The sequence below is a fragment of the Rhopalosiphum padi genome, chromosome 3 (assembly GCF_020882245.1).
Source record: "Rhopalosiphum padi isolate XX-2018 chromosome 3, ASM2088224v1, whole genome shotgun sequence".
Lineage (NCBI taxonomy): Eukaryota > Metazoa > Arthropoda > Insecta > Hemiptera > Aphididae > Rhopalosiphum > Rhopalosiphum padi.
The window spans coordinates 72,159,334-72,184,072 of NC_083599.1; the positions used below are offsets into that span (position 1 = coordinate 72,159,334).

At 24.6% G+C, this 24,739-nt stretch overlaps 1 protein-coding gene, 1 long non-coding RNA gene and 1 pseudogene across 2 annotated transcripts; all 3 read left to right on the plus strand.

Moving 5' to 3' along the window:
* Window positions 1-1,441: 1,441 nt before the first annotated feature.
* Window positions 1,442-3,462, plus strand: LOC132927681 (uncharacterized). The gene is made up of 3 exons (XM_060992262.1): window positions 1,442-1,558; window positions 1,680-1,818; window positions 3,231-3,462. The coding sequence occupies exons 2-3, from the start codon at window positions 1,692-1,694 to the stop codon at window positions 3,419-3,421; spliced, it is 318 nt and encodes a 105-aa protein (XP_060848245.1). The 5' UTR covers window positions 1,442-1,558; window positions 1,680-1,691; the 3' UTR covers window positions 3,422-3,462.
* A 1,702-nt stretch (window positions 3,463-5,164) lies between these two features.
* Window positions 5,165-7,156, plus strand: LOC132925604 (uncharacterized; annotated as a pseudogene).
* Window positions 7,157-18,687: 11,531 nt separating this feature from the next.
* On the plus strand, window positions 18,688-21,212 carry LOC132924559 (uncharacterized). The gene is made up of 3 exons (XR_009661343.1): window positions 18,688-18,856; window positions 18,970-19,152; window positions 19,393-21,212. It is a non-coding gene; the product is annotated as an uncharacterized LOC132924559 (long non-coding RNA).
* Window positions 21,213-24,739: the final 3,527 nt, after the last annotated feature.

Genomic DNA, 24,739 nt, shown 5'->3' on the forward strand with positions numbered 1-24,739 from the left:
GGTAATAATAACTAATAAGTCGAAAAATGAGAGCAATACGTGAGATTCGAACATTTTCTTGGCTTTATAGAAAAATAACCACCGTAACTCACTGCAGGCGACGAGTGACGACCCATCTCAATATAAATTTCCTGCAGTTATAGTTTCATTTCTAAAACAACCGGTCAGTCACGAATTCTTAAGGGGCCGTACGACACTGTAGAAAACATTGAAAGCAACAATAACACCTAAAATGCAATACGTATAAGAGCTATGGTACAAATACCACGCACAATGAAAACGGTCACACGTCGTAGAATGAATATTGTTAAGTAGGACCTGCCTACCATTTTAAAAAGTTTCCATAAGAACGCATGTCGTCCAATGTTCACCGTAGAAAAATCATTGTTGCCATCGTCTGAATACTGTAAAAGGTAAATTACAAAAATGGCATTTGTAGGTACATTGTTATTGTTGTACTTGGCGGGTCTACATAACATCGGGCACCAAGATTCTGTCGGTATACTGCACCATACAATATATTATATAATATATGAGGTGTTTCTATACTTACCCACTGGAATAAAAGGACTGTTTTTATATTTCTGCGGTAGTGATATTGTGTCATATGGTACTTAATACCATACTAAAAATTATACTAAATTTGCACATTTTGTTTAGCACATAATTAAAAACTAAAAACGTTTGTAAATACACGTATACACTTTATTAGTTCACAGTATATTACACATGCATTTATGTACTGTACACTAAAATAGGGACTGATTACGAACAAGCAAAACATATTAATACTTATGATATTTTATTAATACAATTAGTGTAATTTATGGTATAAAACTTTTTATGGGTAATTAAATGATTTGGATATTTTGAATGTGATATTAATATATTATTATAAACCAGTGGCGGTCAAACTTTTTTGGCCGCAATCTGTGTAACCGTGTATGTATATACGTATATAATAATAATTTAACATAATCCTATTATATAATATAATATATAATATTATAAACTAGAAAATTCGTGTGAACGCTGTACAGTCAGACGTCGAGAAGGGGTAAACGCGTTCCATTTTACGAAATATTATTGAAATATATAATTTCGAATACATCGTAAATTTTTATATTTGATATAGGTAGGTACTCTACATTCGACGTTTGTCGTCCAGGCATCCGGTTTCGGGCATCCAACACCGCCGCCACCGCCGAAACTCCGCTGTACAGATGTATGTGTGTTAGTGAGAGTGTTTGACCTTGTGCGCATGTCTGTATTTGTTCGCAGTACTTGTCGATGAGGGTGGTTGAGTGGGCTGACCGATCGATGGGTGAGCAGGAAGGTCGGAGGGCAGTTCAGCAAATAGAATTTCCGTTCGCCCGAGATCCGGTAGGCTCCTGTCCTAATAGGCCTTCGACGCGTAATCGGTGGTGGAAACCACCACCACCAGTTCGACGCCAAAGAAGCCGCCGCCGCAGCCAGGGCATAAAAGGGGGTGCGTAGGAGCGCCGATCGCCATTTATGTCTCAACAGTCACCTTTATTTTCAAGAATATTTTTTACACGTAAGTACTCCACGATTTCCGAACATTATTTTTTTGACCCATGACATATTTTATACTCTCTTGCCTGTCGTTTATATTTTATTCAGGAATTTTTCCAATAACATTTTTCGTATCATTTCAGCTCTGCATCAACATGAAATTATTCATACTAAGCTTGTTTGTAATTATGGCAGTCACTGTACATGTACAGGCGATGCCGACCAATGATGCACCCGACGCGATTCCAGAAAAAGCACAGCATCAGCTCCCGCATAAAGAAGGTAAAAAATTATAATCTTTATCGTTATAAAATATTTATAGATATTATTTTTTGTGCATGTATATTTTTATTTATTGTTAAGACTTATTACTTTATTTTACCATTACCAATGTTATTATTTTATTTTGTTTTATTATTTCTAAACATTATATATTATTGATTTGCTTTTAATTTTTTATATTTTTTTCTACTATGATAGTTGTAAATACTTTATAAGTACTTCTTACAATCTAATATTTCACAATTTTACTCCACTAAAAATAAAAAATAATAATAATGGTAAATTGGTAATAAAATGATATAATATGCTGAGGATATTATCTATTATATAAACTTAATGATATTTAATTTTAAGCTTATATTATACCTAGTAGTAAAAAAATATTTTTTAAATGTTTAAAAATAAAGTTAAAAATGGTTTAAGCATTATTTTATAAATGTTAATAAAATGTTCAAATGGCCTTTTTTCCAATCAAAATAAAATGTTAAAACATTATTTTAAATACATTTGATTCATATTATTTGAAAATAATATTTTTAAAAACATTATTTAAATGATTACAAATGATTAAAAAATCTCATAAATCATTTAAAAATATTTTTAATATTTAACAATTGTGAGAAAAAGCATTTTTTAATATTTTAAAATGAAAAACAGATATTTAAAATACTCATTGTATTTCCATTTTTATATCTATAAATAATTAGAAAATAATAGTCATAATATGAACAAATTCTTTGTTCCTTTATTAATAAATTGTAATATTTAAATAACCAATAATAAGTCTGCTTCTGTGATGTGAATAATATTATCAAAAAAAAAAAAAATAATAAAAATAACAAAAATTAAAATTAAATAAGTTAGTTTGTGCCCGTTTGATCGTCATGTTTTTGGTTGTTAGAATTTCACTGAGATGGTAACATTTTGTGTATAATTAGTAATGTGTCCAGTGTTATCTTGTTTTTTTTAATACGATTTGAACCCTTTAAAAAAGTTTATATATATACATTAATTATTACAATAAATTTAAATGATATACCTTTTAAAATTATTCATATAGTTGCATTTTGTTTAGATTTAAAATTGGAACATCAATTAAAATACTATTTTGTAGATGTGAAAATTTTTTTTTTCAATTGCAATCATTGTGATTTTTATCGTTTAAACTCAGCCATAAAAAACAATTTTAGGTGAAAACTTATTACATAATATGTTGCATGCGGGTATGAGAGAAAAAACAAATATTGCACTAACATACTCTTAAATATGAAATATGTAAATGATTATTTATTTTTTATTAACATTGGCGCGCAAGTAACTATCGCTTTTATACCTACTTATGTAATATTGTCATATTTTTATACATCACTTCATAAAAATGAATAATGATAATTAATGAATATATTTACAAGTGATGGGTGAAAAATTGAGGAAGAAGAGGTGCAGTTGGTTCTCAGATCCAACAACCACAACAGCAGGGTACAGCGACCCAAATTTTGGTCACCCCCCAAAAGCCTGGGATCCCGTCGAACCATTTGAAAAAGAAAACAAATACTTTGGGACAACACGCAGCCCAATTAGGAAAAGGAGATCCACAACATAAGCAATTTGATTTTAATACTTTATTGATTCAGTTTATTAAAAAAATAAAATATTTAATACAAAAATCAATGTATTTGTGATAAATTATATTATATATTTATATGTTTTAAGAATAAATTGAATAGATAAAAAATCTATAAAATATGCAAATTCCTTTCATAAATATGCAAAATAGTTATTTTATTTTTATTTATAGTTATTTAGTTTTGTGTTATAATCAAGATTATGGTGTTAATGACAATAAGTTCATATTCAAACTACAGTCCATTAATAAATTAAAAATAAAATTTTGTGTCTGTTTAAGTTTGTAAATAATTATAAATCATTTGAATTTTAAACTAATCTCACAACTTAATAATCTTAAAGTCTATAAATATTAATCCCTTGAGATATCGCATAGAATATACTAGTTATTCGAGTAAATATAAAGTTAGGTAATACTTTTGAATTTTTTAGAACAAACAGTAAATTTACGTATGTAGGTGTTTGTAGAGTAGGTAAATTAATTTCTACATTCGCCTCTGCTAATACGTATTATTATATATCTGATGGTAGTACCTAATATAATATACATAAATAATAATAATAATAATATCATTTTTAAGTTATCGTAATATAATATTGTGATTGATATACTGATATACAAAAAAGCAAGGAAAAAAATATAACACAATTAGTACCTAAAATATTACGGACTCTCACAAACAGTGATAGTTTATTCTAAGATTTACCAAATCTTGTTTGTAAAAGTCCGAACTACAATAATCGTTTCTGGTTAGACCAGACTATATTTATCTATCTTAGGCAACACAGTCTATTGGTACATTATACAATGGTATTCTTTATCGTTATATTTTTTGTATCGATGAAATACATAAAGTGAATATCTTACATAATATCGTATCTGCCATCTATTATTTCTTCACTATTTGTATAATTTACATTAATAATTTTGTCGTAGTTTACCATCCGACGCCGGTTTAAGATGCACAGCATTGCCACTCGCCATTACATAAAAAAAAAAACATTTTCGATTGATGTCGAATTATTTTACAAGTAAATAGACAAATACAATATTAACAGTTTTTCATTATTCCAAAAAGTTGTTATTTCAAATATATAGTTTTTGAAAGCCCTTGGCCAAGGTACGATGTTTTAAAAAGTCGTAATACCACGTTTTTGACAAATCAAAATCATAAAACTTATGCAGCTCGTTACGAGGGCCAACTTAAAGCCTTACGTCTTTCGTCCTATCTCTCACGGTTTTTCCGGAAAACAACTCGTAAATAAAATATTTTTTTATAATTTAATTTTAAAATAGATAAATTTAAGATAAAAATTGAACTGTAATGGGAATTTTAAAATGTTTATACTTCATAGTTGGTGCATTAGCATTTTTGGTTGTTCTAGATTTATGCGTATATGAAAATTCCATGATAATAAATTAGCTGTTATCTCGGGGTCCAACTGCCCGATGCCCTGACCGCACTACCTAACACCACGTCGACCGTATAATTTTGTGGTATAATGACCAGTACTCAATAGTCAGTAATACTGTTCATTTTTTATAAATTGTAAACGTGCGCGTTAATTTTAATAATTATGTTCTCTGAATATAATACGGTTTCATATGTTACAATTCAAAATTTAGACTTAAAGCAATCTTACGCTCGGGGCTTTCAAATCGCGAGTGGTGACACAAACAATAAATAATTATCAATAATTACCTATGTTTAATGGAGACATGCATGATCTACCACAACTTGCCATGTGGAGATTTGTGTACCACTCAAATATTAATAGTCGAAAGTTACAATTGGAGTTCAAAAAACCCAATAAATTATTGTTAATAGAATCACTTGATGTAAATTTTTTAGACGATATAATTCAATTTATGGCTTATAAGAGAAAAATCATGGTCAATGAATTACGGGAGCACATTATTATTATAAGCTTGTATTGAACAAGACACATTTCACTTCACTTCAGCTGGAAAACTGTGATTTACCAACGATTCCTGTAGGAATTGGTCGTTTACCTATTGAAGTGCTAAGCATACGCGGTACCTACTAATCAAGATACCTTCTGAAATTGGATATCGAGGACATCAATTTGTAATACATTAAAATACTTAAATTTAGATTCTACTGGCCTCAAAAGATTACCATTTGAAATAATGTTCCTGAAAAATCTATATTAATTGTCATCTGCAAGATATAATGAACTGGTAATATAGTGAATTTATTACTATTTATATCTACTAACTGTCTTTTTTACAATACACTTTTATAAAGCGTGAATTGTTTTACGTTATCTTTTGAATGTATTGTGTTTTTAATGTAAATTGTATAACAGTACCATTCACCTTCACATCCAATCAGCGTTATTACTTTAGTATACTTGTTGATTCTAGTTTTTTGGATAGTACATAACAAGATTATTTAAAAAATATATTAATTGTGAGATTTTAGGTGAAATCCTAAAAATGTATTAAAGCACTTGATAAAAAAAATGTTTATCACTTATACCAAGAATCAGTTTCAAATGTGATATAATTTACAATAATAAATACTCAAATACCTATTTAAAATCATAACAACCTTTTATTAGTTTTCAATAATTAACTGCATTATTCTATTATCTCAACTAATGATAACATAATAATAGTAATAATGACAATATATACTGGTTCATATTTTTTATTTTATTTTTCTAACTTGTAGAAATCAAATTTTTTGTCATCAGAACAAATGTAGTGTGTAACCTTTAATTTTTGAGTGAATTGTGAAATATCAAACAAACTTAAAAACATATTCTGCATTTGTACTTTGAGTTTTTATGATATTTCAATTTTCATGCAGGTTATAACTATGTAAAATATTACTATTTAAAAATTCTGAATTTAAATATCTAGTTGTTTTAATCCTATGAATAATAAGAAAATTATTTTTTTTTCAGACATATCTACCTCATTGTCTTCTAGAACTTGAGAAACTATACTTCAATCTTGAACACGATGCATTATTGTATGTTCCTCAAAATCTTTTTTATGCAAAAAATCTTGGATGGCATTTATTAGATAGCCCAATAGCCATAAAGAAATGCCAAAAAAAATCATATCTACATCGTTATTTGGATGTGTCTAATAAAGAAAAAAATGAAGATTATTCAAAAACTATTGTTCAACCAAAAAAAAATGTATCATTGTACAATTTTATGGATAATTGTAGTATACCATTTAAGAGACAAGATATACCTCGTACACTGTGGGTATACTTTAATTTAGTGGGTCGTTGTATTGCGTGTAACAGATGGATATTACCCGATTACTCTCAAATAAAGTATAGGTACACATAGCTAAGATGAGATACCTTTCTCCAAAATTTTCTATAGGTTACGTAATGCAATCAATGTCTTGTAATATTCCAAATAATTGTAAAAGACAAAGAGAAAACTAGCCAGGGAGGCAAAAGGGCAATCGCCCCCGATTCCCAGTCCACCTCTGTATAAGACCATTTGAAGGATAAGTATAATAATTTATTAATTAAGTAGTTATATAAGTTTTTACATATTCAATTATCACTATCAATTATTGTTTTTTTAATGAAATCATGATAATTATTATACTACAACTAAACAAATAAAACTGTGAATAAGTTTATTATTTTAAATAATAATTAATAAATCTCACATTTATATAATTGTTTTTGATTTGTAATAATTGTAACTATGAAATAAAAATGTGATCCTTTATTTATATTATATTAAGTAGATTTTCTGATTATATATGTACATGTTGTGATATTAAAATAGCCGATTTTGATCGTATAAAAATATGAATCTCCTTACGATATGTTTTTTTTAAATTTTTGTACAAAAATATTTCACAAATATTTTTCTTACTATAATTTAAGATGATAAAAATATTAAAAAAGTAATACATAATATTAATTATTATAATATAGTTGATTATTTGCTTTAATTTTGATCAAGGATAGAAGGATATGTGCGGATATCCAAACAATTACTGTAAATGTATTATGTATTTTTAATTTAAATTTCATGTTATACAAAATATGATAATGTCTAGTTCAATATCTTATAGTATATGTGTAATTGAGGATAATTTTAATTTGGAAAGTACATTAAGTTCAAAACTAATTAATTTTTTTTATAAAATTAGTGAATACCTATAGTTTGATTTCTACCATTTTCTTGTACAGACTAAAATATGTATAATGCATAAATGTAAATTGTATTAACTTTTGAATTGATTACTGAGTATATTAGTGTTTAATAATATATTTGATTCATAATTATTAAAAATATTTTTGTCATAAATGAGGATATATTAAAAACTTACTTATTGGTGTGTATTGGTATGGTACTGTAGTGGAATAAAATAAAGATAGTTTCTTGTGTAGATGCACATAAGGGGATATAATTATAAATTTATTATTATTATATTATTTATTACAAGCTCATGTCTTTTGAAATTCTAAATTCTTCATTGTTTGATATATCAGGATATTTTGAACAATTTATCAGTAGAAACTCTGGTAATAAAGAATAGTCTACTGTCCAATTTTTGTAAATTTATCATCAAAATAGATGAATAAGTTATGTTGCAAAAATTTGTAATATTAAATAAAAATTAAATATTGTTTAATATTAATTAGTAATTACATTTTATTATTGTATTTACATATTTTAGATACAAAATATATTGTAGGTATCTACCAGTGTTTTATTTTTTTTTATTGATCAAAAACAGAGTATGTACATAACTGTTTTTAAAGATATCAATTATCTGTCTCCTTTAAGTTATGCTTGTATTGCAGAAAGAGAGTTAGACATTTTTTAAAAATAAAGATTATAAATTATTTTAATTGTTTATTAATATGAGTTATATTAACTGATAATTAACAATAATCGATAGGTAATAAGAAATGGTTGGATTTTAAGGCAAATGTCTTTTTATTTTGATAATGGTAGAATATTTCTTGTATGAAAATGTGTTTCATTTTATTTAAAACCTAACCTATTAAGATAAGTGTAACGTGTTTATAGAAATTGACATTATTGGTTATTGACGTTATAGTTATAATGTTATGCCTATATTCATAATAAATGTTATTATATTATCACTTAGGGAGCTGTTAACTGAAATCCTTCCCTATTTTATTTTATTAAAATATTTAGTTGTCAAATAAAGACAATTAGCATCCACTATGTATATTTATATTGTATGAAGTACAATATCATTTCGAATAAATATAACTAAACCCTCGAATTTGCGTGGGTACCTATATTAATATATGAAATTGCATTTTGGTTATGATTTAATTTAATAGTATTTTAATTAATAATTTTCCAGAGCCATCATTTTTGGTGACGTTAATGTATAATTTTTGTCATTAAGTGCAGACGTGCAGTGTCAAGTAGGTAGTTCGAAAAGTGGGATTACAAATTTACAATGATCATTAGTCTTTATATTAAGAAATTATATTATATTTAAATGGAATTGATTATTTGAAAATAGTGTAATAACCTTATCTAGAGATTTTATTGTTGTGGCCGAAGGGGGATTGTTTTATATCACTAATAACCCGTACTTCGGTAAAAGTATATTTTATTGATAGCGTAAAACACAAATACTTAAATAATTAATTAATATAAATAATACATATGATAATTGATTTTTATATGATTCTATATGTGTGAACGCTCTACTAACTATGACGTTACTAACGGTCAATACAATTTAGGTACGTAGTTATACTGACCAGACCATGAGAAGATACAGATAATGATATTAAATAATAATAATAAGATATCGTTTAATTGCTGTAATATCGGTCTGTCGAATAGTTGACATTAAACGTTATATCGGCTTCAACAATTATTAATCATTAAAATTTGTGGTTAAAAATTTATAAATTTCCAATTCATTTTACTATTCATGGATTGATTAATATAATATAGTAGTATATATATTATTATTATTTGCAATAAGCAATGAAATATTTAAATATTTAGATTAATTATAAGCTATTTATACTGTCAAACCTATTCACACCGTTCTACCGTATAGCAGTACAACAGAGTGAGTTTTCAGTTTTCTTATTAAGCAGATATAAAAACTATAACACTAAGAATTTAAATTATCTACTTTTATTGTGTTTTATGGATACTTAAACAAACAATTATACTAAGATTATATTGTAAATGTGTTAACACATAAGCTATTTATATACATGTTGATATTGATACTATTAATAGTTTAATTAGTATAACTGTCTTACTAAACGATGATAAAAATTTGAATTAAAATATAATAACATTAGCTAAAATTTAATAATTAATAAATTAGTAAGGGACTTTTTATTTTCTCAATTCAAAATTTTTTAAATGTAAAATGTATATACAATATATTATATGATAGAGCTACTACATTGTAATAAATACTTAGTTTGGTATTTTATAAATTATAAGTATTAACAATTTTCTCAAACAGCAAAATAATATTATTAAAATTGTATAAGACTGTTAATTACAAAACAGTAACATTTAGTAAAACATTTCATAAATGCTATGATAATATTTGTACATGTTACTGTAAAATTACTACAAAATTATTTGGCCATTGATTTCATGTTATATTAACAACATATTATCAATATTATCATAATGTTAATTATATTATATATAATTTTATTTTAACATTATAATAATGTAATAGAAAATTATCTTTTTAAATATTTATTTAAACAATGATTTTGAGATATATGCGGTTAATGTAATTAATCAAACAAATTCAACTATAATGTTAATTTATTAACTCTCATATAGCATACACATTTTAAAGAATAATGATATTATATATTTATCATTAAATAACATATTGGAATATCAATTATTTTAATTTATATTTATATATTATGATCCAATATAAAAATAATAAAATAAACTTTAAACATAAAATATACATCATGTATCATCAAATAAAAATATAACAGGTGAATATTATTATATATTATAAAAAGTCAATAAAAAAATGTTTAAGAATTAAAAAAATGTAAGAATTTTCAAGAGTTTTTATTGTTTTTAAAATAGATTTTTAATACGGTTGGGAGCACGGGATAGCTTAATGCCTAACAAATTGTCAATTTATTTTTCAGGAACAACACTGTACTTTACATTAAGTTGTATAACATCTAGAATATACAATAATAATGTTAGATTAATAAAATAAAATGTAGCATATTTCAATATTTATTAAGAATATCTATCACCTACCTATAGTGGTTTTATATTTAATAGGTTTAGTTTTATTGTTGACTTATGTCTTATACCAAATAAATCAGTTTTATATGCTTTACCTACTCAATAGTTGTTTAAGCTTGAAAACATAGCTTTGATTTAAATCCATGTAATGAATATTCAGATTGTAAAAAATTACTTAACATTCTTGATACAATTCTTTGAACACTATTTCCAACATTATTGACACCTATTAACTCTGCCAACTGAGTAACTTAAAACATAAATACATTTTACAAGACAATTATATAATAGAGGACAGTTTTAAAAATTATAAAGTATAATACCAATTTATTTTTAATGTTTTCATCAGCCTTAATTTTTGTTTTCAGTGACTCTAACTATTATGACTTTTAATAGGAAATATGTTATCAAGATTTATGATATTTTTGGCTGATGTATTTTTATTAGCCATTAATACTATTTACTAATACTATTTGATTGTACCATACTAAAAATACTAATGTCATATTTTATATTTACTAAAGTGTTAGTAATAAACTGTTGAAAATCTGTCAAATCAATACAATTTATCAGAAATTAGGAAAGTATTTAAGTATAAATTAGTATAATACAAAAAATTTACAAACAACTTAATTGTTAGTCAATAAATAGCATTTGGTTACAATAATAACTACATATATTATATAGTTTAATAGTTATAACTTATGATAGTATATTACTAAATAGTACACATACCATCAGATATATTTGGCTGTTTTTGTAATATACTATTATCTTGTGGCAGTTTTAAAATATCAGATGTAGTACCAGATCCTATAAAGTATTATAAAAAAAAATAAGTACCATTATTTATATAAGAATATGTATTTACATGGGTAGGTACATGGAATATATTTGTATGTGAACATTGTATAAGCTTTTTTTTTTTTTTTTAAGCAATGGCAAACTAATTATAATATTTTGTGTATTGCCTACCTGAGTTTTCAATATTTTGATCACAAAATAATACTTTTTAACTTTAATGTCATTGCAATCAGAACTTGTTTTGTATATTAATTGAGTATCCTCATATTTTTGAATTGTCCACGTCCCAACAGGAGATGAAGTGATGTTATATTTTGTCAATATGTTCAACTAATAAAGAGGCATGTTTTTCAGGTGTTATACAATTAATACCTATCATCAATAACAGTTCTCTATAAAATAAAAGAGTTGCTGTCAGAAGTTTAATTATACAGTACCATAATTATTACTAGAAAATATACACTATTTTTTAAAGGCCTAAATAACTTGATAATAAGACTAAAAATATAATTTCAATTTTAATACTGCTTATAGCAACGCAAATTTAGCGAGACATAATACCAATAACTTTTACAGCTTAAATTAAAACCAACATATACATCATAAAAGATATATTAATAAAATATTTAAATAAAACAAATCATAATTATTGTGTCAGAGTTAGATTAAGTTAAACATTATATTATAACATCTAACATTATGTATAAATTATGTAATAATTAATGGATAAAAATTATTTACCTATTTAATAGATAATAATTAATGTATATTATAATATAATATTAATTATTTGCCTATTAAGTTAAATAGGTTGTATGACTTCTAAAATTTTTTTTTTTAATTTACTGAATTTTATTTTCATAATTAATTTTATTTTTTTATATTATTCCTTTTTTTTTATTTTTTATTGTAAATATAGATTATATTAAGTATATGAAATAGCTTATTAAATGTTTTAACAAAATTTAAATTAGATAAAATTTTTTAAATTTTATTATTCAAATATTCATCTTATTGATATTGTAAAAAAATACTTTGGCTTTTATCAATTTTCTATAGAGGATCTTTGTCTGAATCATAAGATGGTTTAAAAATATTTGTTTCTTTATTTGAATTAACTGTTTGAGAAGCGTCCAAAAAATTTAAAAAAAAAATAGTTATTAGAAGTTAAAAAACCTAACCTAACAATAACAAAACCCATTTTTGATTCTAACCCTCAGGACTAGGAGATGAACAAATCCAGCGATGCATTAACCTAACCCAACCATAGGCCTACCATTATATATTATAAACATATTTTTAATCACATTTCGAGTTCTGGGAACTCGGACACAGTGATTGCGGTTGACCACCTGTGCGTGGGCAGATCGCCACCGGATGTCATATCGAGATTAATCATCGCACGTGCATCCTGAAATGCGTAATAGTGTGAGAACAAACGACGCGCTTAGGAATAGGCCAGAGGGTACATGGGTAGTAGGTCGGGGGACACAGACTATATAAGGGGGCCCCGGAGAGGACTCCAACAGACGTGATTTACCAGAATTAGCGCAAGCACCTTCACGTCAGTCTATATCAGAAATCTATCATTTGGACTTAAAATATTTTTAATTAATTAAATAAACGACACTTAGAAATATTTCGACTCTTTTTATTTCGAAACGACCTGCAATTTCGACGACCAATTGCTGGCCCACTACATATATAAAACAATAAATTATATAAAATAATAAAATAGCACTCAAACATAATATATTTAACTAAACTATTAAATTTACTTAATCTCTTTAAAACCTAAGTCATTCACACAGCTTTTTAATAATTAAAATTATTTATTACATGAACATTTATACAAGTTTTTGTATCCATAACTTTTTTTTATTTTTTTAATATTTTTGTATTTATTCTATATTTAATAAATTAGTTATTCGAAATAATAAATAGCATAGCAATCATCGAAAAAACCGTCTCATTATATTTGACATAATAATTTTCTTTAAGATTCTATGAAAATATAGGGCTAATGTTACTTTAATAGATTAGAATGGTAGTATAAGTTCTATTTGGTTTTTGTTCTTCGATAAAAATAAAATATAAGCGCCTGACATTTTTCCATGGTTGTTTAATGACTGTTAAATAGGAAATATCAATATATAACAAAGTCAACTTTATGAATTTTTTTTTATAGAAATAATAATAAAAAAAAAAAATGTTTTAAGTTACCAGTAGGTAATAGTAATAGAAGACCTAAAACAAAAATTTTCGGTTTTCGTGGGCCACTCTTTTTAAAATGCAAAACTTAAAATTTGGCTTTAATAAAAATATTACCTATTATGACTTATGAGCGTTTTACATTGTTATATTATTTACAATGTGTATTGCAAGTCAGCCGTAATTTTTGTAACATAATCGCGTTACAACTTATAATCACATATCACAATGTTATCGGCACAATCACCGGCCATCACTCCAATCTCCATTAATTTAATATTCTTCAGATCACGGTTTGTTACTATACTAGCTACCTATTTGTAGTTGAGCACCTTCCCAGAACCACTTGTCACTATAGTAGTCTATACTCTATAATATACCATTTCGGTATTGTACCATCCAATCTTCAAAATGTTAGTTATCATTTTATCAAGTATTAACAGTTATTAAATAAAATGTAAGTTGTAACTAGTAATAATTGGTATGCAGTTAACAAGACGATGTTTATGTTTATAGCAGTATATACTATACCTAACTATCGTTTACTATCTTCATAGTTTATCGTCAAGCTGTGTGGACTCCAATATTATGTGGACATAATAATATAATAACCAATAAATCTACTCATAGGGCGAATTTAATATGCATATAGTATAAGTGTATAACTACACTGTACACGTAATAATAGAATAAACATACTATACTTATTACTTATTATCTCATAGAAACTTCCACGACAATAACCACGGATCACGACGTGTCTGTACAAATCATATAAATGAACAATTTTTAAACTTAGGTAATTTTTCATGACAGTTTTGACAGTACCTAATCGTTTCAGAGAGAGTTGAGAAAGCATTTTTCAAAATTTTCATTTTAAAGTGGGGTACAAATAGGGACTTGTTGGTTTACGAAAAACTATTAATATTTTGTACTTATAAAGTAAAAATAAAATAATTGTTATAACTAGTTGAATATAACCTTAGACCTGTATATTATATATAGTCAAACCACCGATTTAAGACAAATTAAACTATTTTATGTTTTTAGATTTTTACAAAATGGCGAAACCAAAAAATATTCACTATATAGTATGTTATTGACAGTATGCCAGTATATACCTAGCTACTTATACTTAACACAGCGTAACTTTTAAAATAATCAAATATACCTATATTAAATATTAATTTAACATTCGGGGCCATTCGCGCGGGGTAATGTAGTTATTTAAAATAAACGTAAGAATAGGCAATACATTTTTTAATGAGATAAATAATTGAACTAAATTCTTTTTTGATTTTGTGGGAGAAACAAATCTAGACTAAAATTCAAATGCGTTTATACCTTATACGAGTGAACGCTCGGTAAACAGGCAATAATCTACGCGTATTTCTGTATATATATATACATTATTATTATATATATATATATAAATATTACACGGTACTCACATATATTGTTTTATGTTTTACTTTATAATTTATATTATATTATATATAACTGTTACATAACAAAAAAAAATCGTACGCATTTATTTTAATATTTATACTCATGTAGTACACACAGACGAATATTGTGTTCAGGGTTAAACGAACGTTTAAGCACAGCAGCATATATTATTATATGCCCTAAATTTCAATTCGATGGATTTATAAGAAAGCTTCATACATTTAGGTATATTGTATATTTAAAATATATCGGCGCTTATTGCATAATATGTATACATACTATGTTAAAATAGAATTGGTTATAATACCTATAATATTATGCTATTAACACGACGTATCATATAAATATTATTATTTATATTGTTGAGATACATACATTTGATACACGTAGTTGTAATTTTTAATATTATTATTACCTATCAATCTATCATCGTAATATTATCCTCTTTTAACTGTATGGAAAATTCATATTTAATTAGAATTCAATGATATAATATATATATATACGAATATATTTTTACGAAAAACGTATATTGAGCGGAGACGATTTATCATCTTTTGTCACTATAAGAAGTAAATTTCATTATCATCATTATATATATTTTGATATTTCTATTAAAGTAATTTATTTTACAATTAGACATTAATAATACAATAGGTTAAATTAATTTTATATTTTAAAATATTATTATGTGTAAAGTCATACGTAAAATTTGTAAGTTTCCACAAGTAATGTTTTTGAAGTATAACAAAGTACCTATTCAATATTGTTATTCATAATTTAAATATATGTAATTTCGTCTAAATTATATCTTACAATGACTAAAAAATTATATAATGAATATATATTTAAGATTTTGTGATTCCAATATGAATAACTTTTGTTTTTTGAAAATGCGAAAAATATTTTAACTACATTTTTAGAAATAAAACTATTGAATAAAAAAATTCTAAATACTAAATGTTTGTACATAAATCAAAAAGAGTCGAAATATTTTGAAAATTTTACCATGTATAAAAAGTTTATGAAAATTTCAAGTATTTTTCAACGTATTACCCACTTTAATTTTTATTTGTTCTCAACAATTATTTATTCCGTATTAGTTTCACCGGATTATCCTTATAAAATTTTTCTCTTAATACAATAATTATTACGTATTATTTTCAACGTATATTCACTTTTATTTTTATTTATTCTCAACAAATTATTTATCCCGTATTATTTTCACCGGATTACCCTTATAAAATTTTTTCTCAATTCTCAACAAAATATTTATCTCTTGTTTATTTCTTTTTTTTTTATTTATTTTCCTTTATTTTAATCCTTTATAAAAATATTTAATCCTATAATAAAAATTTTTTTTTATTTTTTTTTTACGTAATTTTTCTAAGTCCGAAAAATAAATTATTTTTCTAATTAATTCTCAACTATAATTTATTTAATTCTATAATATTTTTATAATTATTTTATTGTTATTTAATTATGGATATATTTTTATAATAAAAAAAAAATTAATTAATTTGACTGATAGAAAAATTTTCTATGTTACTTATTATTTATTAATTATTTTTATTCAATTGTTTGCAATAATTTGTATTAATAATTTAAAAGTTTTTACAATAAACTGGCACTTAAATTGTAAATAAACTTAACATTATTTGAGTAGTCATAGATATTATACTAATATTATTTAAATATTAGGTTTATATGGTAAAATGTTTTTTTTTCATAAGATCAAGAGGTAGAATTCTGTGTTATTTTTAAATTTATTAAACAGAACGGCCCAGTGGCGTGTTTACATGGTAGGTTAACTAGGCTCGGGCCTGCCCAATTTTTATTTGACTGTTTGGTTTTTGTTATCACAAATAAAAATATTATTATTAATATTTATTATTTATTATTGAACATTATTATCATAGCCATATCCCATGTGATAGGATCAATCTTCCCTAATAGTTATACACACACTCAAAGATATATTTAGGGAGGGGTGAAGGGGGGCAATCGCCCTGGGCACCAAATTGTAAGCCTTTTAAAGGGGCGCCGGGCTAGAAGTTAAATTTTTAAGGTCAAGTTTTTTTCAAGGGGAAAAGGGACGCCAATATATTTTTGCATCTATAGGATACCAAAATTGTAAATACACTTCTGTACACACTACAGAACAAGACGAACCTACTCAATTATTTTGTGCTGGACACGCTACTGCACAACGCACTGAGGTAAATATGAGGCAAAGGCTGACATTAATGAATGTTATTTTTTAATACTATCACTATGTATAAAATTAATCTATTAAAATAGAGAGATCAGGTCATTGTGAACTACTGTTATGTAATAACTAATAATATACATATGTATTTAATTAAAATAAATTATTAATTTAAGCCCCAATTTACATTTTCTTTTTATTATCTTATTAAAAAAAAATTAAAGTTATATTAATATTAATATTTTAAAACAAACAACTAGTTTATTTATTTTTTTAATTGTTTAAATTTAAGATTAAAACTAATAACGTTAAAATTTAAATATACATTTATAAAATAGCAATATCAAACCTACAATATACATATTGGGTTATAACTTTATTTTTTACAACTTGATTACAGTCCAAGTGATTTTTGCTGCAAAAACAAATCATTATAGGGTACTGGCGTATTATAGGTAAGTGTATTACATTGAATTAGTAGGTAAGTACTTAAAATTTTAAGTTTTCTTAAAATTTTGCTAAAATTGCCTACGTCAAACTTTTTAAAAAGCTTTGTTGTATTTTAACTGTAAAGTTGATAAATAGTAGCCACTTAAACTAGTTAAATTATAAAGCTTTAAAAGTTTTCATCTAGTTATTATTAGTTAATGTCTTGTTGGACATTCCTAATACCTTTGAACACCTACATATATTGTGATTTCTGCAGATATCTACATATAACATATGACAACTAATTGATTATTAGAACGTTATTATATATTATAGATTTAAAACTTAACAGTATCTGTTGTAGACTGAGCTATAAAATATATATATGTGTCTCATTTAAAAATGTTGAACATTAGTACAACTATAGTAATTTATACAGTCCAAATGTATTTAAATTTCTATTTGAACAATAACAGTAAAACTATTTGCTTAGTAATAATTCAGATAATTTAAATTGGTGCAGTTAAAATACTAGTATTTATAATCAATGGTAGATTACTATTGCTATTTACTATTACTATCTGAGATGTCAGAGCACGTATAGCAGCGGTAAACAAACGACGGCGGTCGTTTTATTGTAACTACGTTGTTTTACTATGGCGTCGTCGATATCCTTCACTATTACCTATTTTTAATAATTTAATTTACGAGCGAGTTTTGAAAATTTTTAAATCGTTAGTTTACAAAAAAACATGAAAAATTGATAGATCATAGATCTAAGATTTCCGCGCGTTTCGTGATTCGTACGTATTTATGTGATATTATAAAATAAGTTATGTGATAACACTGATAACTGATAAATAAAGATAAATAACAGTTTTGGTGCCGAAATGCCCGAAGTCGTCTGTTCTTATAGCGGCTTCCAGAACAACTCTACTTAAAAAGGCCTCAAAGGTCTTTAAAGATTATTATTGAATAATCAACATAAATCTCGGCTCCAGTCGACTACACACTACAACACGCTGCTCGATGCTCGTCGTACTGTAGGTAATAGGTATATGTATATTGCAACTCATTCTATTACCTGTACGTTTTACTGTCAAATTGTCGATTAAGTTGAATACTAATTGTTTAAAATATTCCTTTTATTGCGGTTTTAGCAGTCGTCAATGGTTGTTACTCCGATTTCAACACAAATCTAGTTTCCCGAGTTCCGTCTTGCTGATGTACAACAGCGATCGTCATACAAGAATACAACTTGGACTGATTAAATAATGATTTAGTAACAAACAGCATTGTGGATTGTGGAGTTTTTGACATGCAGATGCTACACATTACTGCAGGTACATAGGTACATAGTATTTATTACCTAAATCAAATTGAACAATTTATGATTGTTACTATGGTGTACATTGTGTGGCGTCACCGTATTCTTGTTTTATTTGAGTAGCTTTGTTGTTCATTGGCCACCTATCAGACCATCCCATTGAAGCTGTATGAAAATGTTATTTGTCAATATCGCAGTAAAATATATCCTGGAACTTCTTTTATTATGATACTAATTTGAGTTTATTATTTTCCAGAACCTGAAAACTAGTTGATTGAAAATATACTTTTGTTAAAAAACACGTATATACTAAGTGATGTTTCAAAACAATCTACCAACTGTCAGTGAACTACTAGAATTACAGGATTGTTGAATAGTCCCAAGAAAACGATGCTGCTTATTCTATTAGATAAGTATACTAATATTCAAATCCATTATTTTTTCATGATATTTTTATAGATACGTAATTCTTTAGGGAATATGAATAATTTGTACAATATTAATAAAAATACTTAAAATAATAATTATTATAGTTAAAAAATATAAAAATATCCATATTTTTATTATTTTTTCATCGAGAATATAATAGGCCGTGCTAAACACGTCCACACAGGGACAGGCTCAAATGTAAAATATATAATTAATATTACAAGTATCCTTTGTTTTATGAATATATGTTTATTAATTTTCATTTTTATAATTAATATAAATACAAATAATACATATTATTCAAATTTTTTGAACATGAATATAAAAAAAAGTTACAATTTAATTAATCATACTCTACCATTTTGGATCCTGGTTATATCATCAAAATAATGAAATATTATACTATATTATATATTTATTGTTATATCTCTAATTTATATTTTCTTGTTTATAAGTTATTAATATCATAAAAACAAATAATATTTGTATACTAATCATTTTTGTTTTAAATTGTAGCATATTTTTTTTAGTAATTTAAAATTTTTTTATTATAATAATATATGATGGTAATTTATTGATAAAAATATATTTATTATAACAGTGCTATATTTTTAGTATTTTTCAATTTGATGATAATAGCTATTATGATCAAATAAAATGTAATCTAGTTACTAATATTTTAAATTTTACTTATATTTCAGGTGTTTTTCCTTCATTAAACCGACTTTCAAATACAGTGATTTTAAGATTAAACATACAAACTATCATCAAACTAATATCTACATAAAAAAATTTTTTCAATTAAATACTAATTTTAGTTATTAGTTAGGTTAGATAATAACTTATTGTCTTGTCTAAATATTAATAATACAGACAATACAATTAATCAAATTTAATGGTATTAAGTATAGAAAAGTAAAAGGAGTAATAATAAAAAATTCTAGTTAACTAATTATTGATTTTACATGTCTGTTCATTGTATTTATCTAATGACTAATGAGTTAATCTGCAAGAAGTTATTCATTGTTAAATAGGTCTAAGTAAAAGCCAATATAGTTATATTCTTATAATTCATATAATTAATTTTATTTTTTTTTTAAATATTTATTGGCGTATTGTGCATAGAAATCAAAAGCATTTCTTACTTAAAAAGTTACTCATCATATTTTTTTTCAGTGTATATAGATTGATATCTGATAAATAACTTAACATAATAATTATTATAATATATAAATTATTAAAATATTATGTCCCAGTAAAATTGATTAACACACATATTATACATTTATAACTGTTGTAATTTTCCAACTATATAATAGTAATAGGTCACATAAATTCAAGTTACTATTACATTTTTTTAATACTAGAATACATATTACACAAAATATACTTAATACTCATATGGTATTAGTCTTAGATAAGTAAATAGTTTGTAGGTAGTAGGTACCTATTGGAAATAGCCACTTAATATAATTATTAAAACCACAATTAAGTAATGATAAACATATTTCATACCTTAAAACATTAATGAGTTCATATTTTAAATTTTGTTTTCCATATTTTACCATTTTTTTAAACTTGAGTTCATATTTGGTATGATTTAGATAAAGAGCATATTTTGTATAAACTATTGCTATAAAAATTTTTTGTCTACAAAATAATTTTATAATGTTCCTTTATTTTTATAAATAATAATATAATATGTAACTATTTAATTTTTTATTATTAATATAAAGTATTAGTGATTATTTATTTTATTAATGTATTTTGAGTAAAAAAAAAATATAAGACAAACAAATATTTAGAGCATATTTAGTAACTTTAGATCAATAGTTATACTATTTGGACTTCATTCATTTTCACTAGGTTTTGATTAAATCACTTATCATTATATTATGATTATTATTATCAGTCATCAAATGATCAGAACTTTTATTTTAATTTTTCTGATAAAACATTAATTTACTATGCTATATACATTATAAATAATTTAAGTTAGGGTACTTAATAATAAATTATAATCCTTATATAAGTAAAAGAAGAACAGGCCTTTTTTATGTTCCAATTTTGTGACGAACCTATTTAACATTTTTAATTTTTTTTTACTGATGTTCCAAATACTTCTCTGTGTCATTAAGTCGACCGATTTTTCCTTTTTTTTTGTCTGAGGAGAGGGAAAGAGAGTTTATATTTAAAGGTTAATTTAATAATTTTTTTTCACAAGGTTATACAAAATAAGCCAACAAGTAAATCATTCCTATTATTTCCAATTTCATTTTATTTATCATTTCAATCATAAATATTATATATTACATGGCTAGGCTTAAAATAGTTTAATGATAATAAAAAAAAAAACAATTTAAATATGAATCAATTATTTAACACACGAGCAAAGCCGGGTTATTCAGCTAGTAAAATATAATATAATAAATTGTTAAATGGCACATATTTTAATATGTCTTGTGTTGTAATAATTTAAATTATGTAGGCATATAGCAAAAATATAAATCATTGTCTTTATCCTTAAATAATTATGTACATGCATCAATAATAAATACTCTATAATAATGATTTTTTATCAGCTATTCAACACATACTACCTTTTGTATTATAAATATATTAAGACTAACTCATATCTATAGTGTTATAAATAAAATAAACTAAAATTTCAATTTTTCCTTCTCCAAGGTAGTCAAATTGACCATTAAATAATCATTACGGGTAAAACTCACTCATCAGGTTCAGTGATACTGACATATTTTAATGTAATATTATTAATAAAATAATTATTAAATCATATTAATTTATACAAACTATCTTATTATATTATTTATTAGGAATTGGATATTTATGTGTTTAAATTTACTTTATACCATCTATAAATTATGCACAAAACAATAACTAAATAAATATGCACACATATAAATCATTTAAGAAAATAATTTTTTTTGTTATATCGGTATCAGATTTTGTAGGAATTAAACAAAGTGTATTTAGGTTTATAAATTATAATGATACAAATACTTGTGATATTCCCTTGTGATTTATTTTTATAATTGGTTATGAATTGCATAACTTATTCTTTAATCAGTCTTATAAGTGTATAGTTATTAATTATTATGAAATATTACACAACTAATTTATTAACGTGGTATTTCTATAGGATTTAAAGCGATATACATATACTCTTACCTAAGTTTGTATAAAGACTCAAGTTTAATTTTCAAATATTATTTCATTAAGTGTTAAAATACTTTGAAAACTTTATTAAGATATTAAAACATTAAAGTAATGTATGGTCTACTTGAAGAAAATGTTTGTAATTACTAATTACTTATTATTAAATAATATAGTGTAGTATGTAGTATTATATTATTATACATGATTCTTCAAAATAGCTCCTCCATTAGGAACTTGTTAATCATGTCGTTGAAGAGATAATAATAATTATTATAAAAATGAATAAATTAATCAATGATTTTATATTTATTTATAACTATTTCAATCAATATTGTAACATAAATACATCTCTATATTTATTACAATCTTCAATTATTATTACTTTTTTTATGTATATTTGTTTTTATAGTAATGTTAAAATCCCATCTTTGTGAACTGATAAATTTCAATTATCATCAAATGTAATTTTCTTATAGCAGTTTTATCATAGTCATTATCATTTACTTACCCGTTGATAATGATTTTTATTAAAATTATTACTATCTGAATGGTACAAACTATTATGTCGTATGCCTTATAAATTTATAATTTTAGATCTTTTATTGTTCATTGAATAACTATTACATAATGGTGTAGTACAACTTTATTGGACTTAGCCCTAAAAGAATTGAATTTATCTATTATCTAGCTTAGATATTGCCTATATAAAACTCTTTTTACAAGCGAATCACCACAATGATAACCATTAATTTGAGTTAGCTAAAGGTAAGTCAAAGTTAAGAATGTTGAGTTATTAGGTAATACTCAATAGTATTAAACAATAACAAACAATATATTTTACTCTTAAAAAATAAAGTTTATATAGAAAAAAATGTTAACTAAATCTAAATACAGTTAAAAAATTAATTAATTTTATTTTTTTTATTTTTTTTATCACCTGAGTTACCTACATACATTGCAAAACTTACAAATAATTTACCATCTTATAACCAAGCATTTTATTTTCACTTAATTTTCCAATGGTTCTAGTGGCCGTAAACTGTAAAAAAATAGAGTCAAGAATATTACATTTAACAAACAGTACGATTAAACAACAAAAAAAAAGCTAATTATTATTTTTAATTAGATAATATATGAATAAAAATAATTTTTTAGCTTAATTTATTTCATTTTAAATTAATAGGAAAAATGTAAGTTATTACAATGGATAAGTACTTTAACGTCATAATAAATTAACCACAGATTAGGATATAAATATATTGAAAAATAATGTAGATTATAGTTAGTATTTAACCTACATGTATATTAGGTATATATAAAGATGATTTTTTAGCTAGAATTAATATCTTTATTTGATACCAAATACTATAGATTAAAATTTAAAATATTGGAAACAAGAACTTTCTGTGGACAGTGGACACCGTTGGACTTAGTGTTATTACGGGTTGCCTATTCGGAACCCCTTAATTGTGTTATATTTTTTGTGAAAAAATTAGTATTATATTATGATTAGTGATGGGTCGAACTCTCGAACTATTCGAATCTCGAACCGAACCGAACCCTTGATGTTCGGTTCGGTTCGAAATTCGAACTCGACATGAAAAAAATTCGAACCGAACTATCAAACATCTTTTACTGTTCGAAAATCTAACTTTAAAATATTTTTTGAACCAGACTTACTGGCACGATAGTTCAAAGACCAAATATTTGTACAATTCTTCAAAAGTTATTTTTAAAAAATAAAAATTTATAATCATTATTTAAAAATAATTAGACTATTAACGATAGAAAGTTATAAGCTGTAATGAGCACTTTATGTACCATTTATAATAATAATAATAAAAAGTATTAAGTTCGACTTAAAATGATTCTAGGTTCGGTTCGGTTCGAGTTCGAAAAAATAATTTAAAGTTCGGTTCAAGTTCGGTTCGATTTAAAAAATCAGGGTTCGATCCATCACTAGTTATGATAAATAATAAATATATAGATTTATA

Excerpts from the sequence above, each read along its gene's own strand:
- LOC132927681 (XM_060992262.1), top strand. The coding sequence starts at position 1,692 with ATGAAATTATTCATACTAAGCTTGTTTGTAATTATGGCAGTCACTGTA. Across the intron at positions 1,819-3,230 it reads TCAGCTCCCGCATAAAGAAG|TGATGGGTGAAAAATTGAGG; the intron begins GTAAAAAATTAT and ends TATATTTACAAG.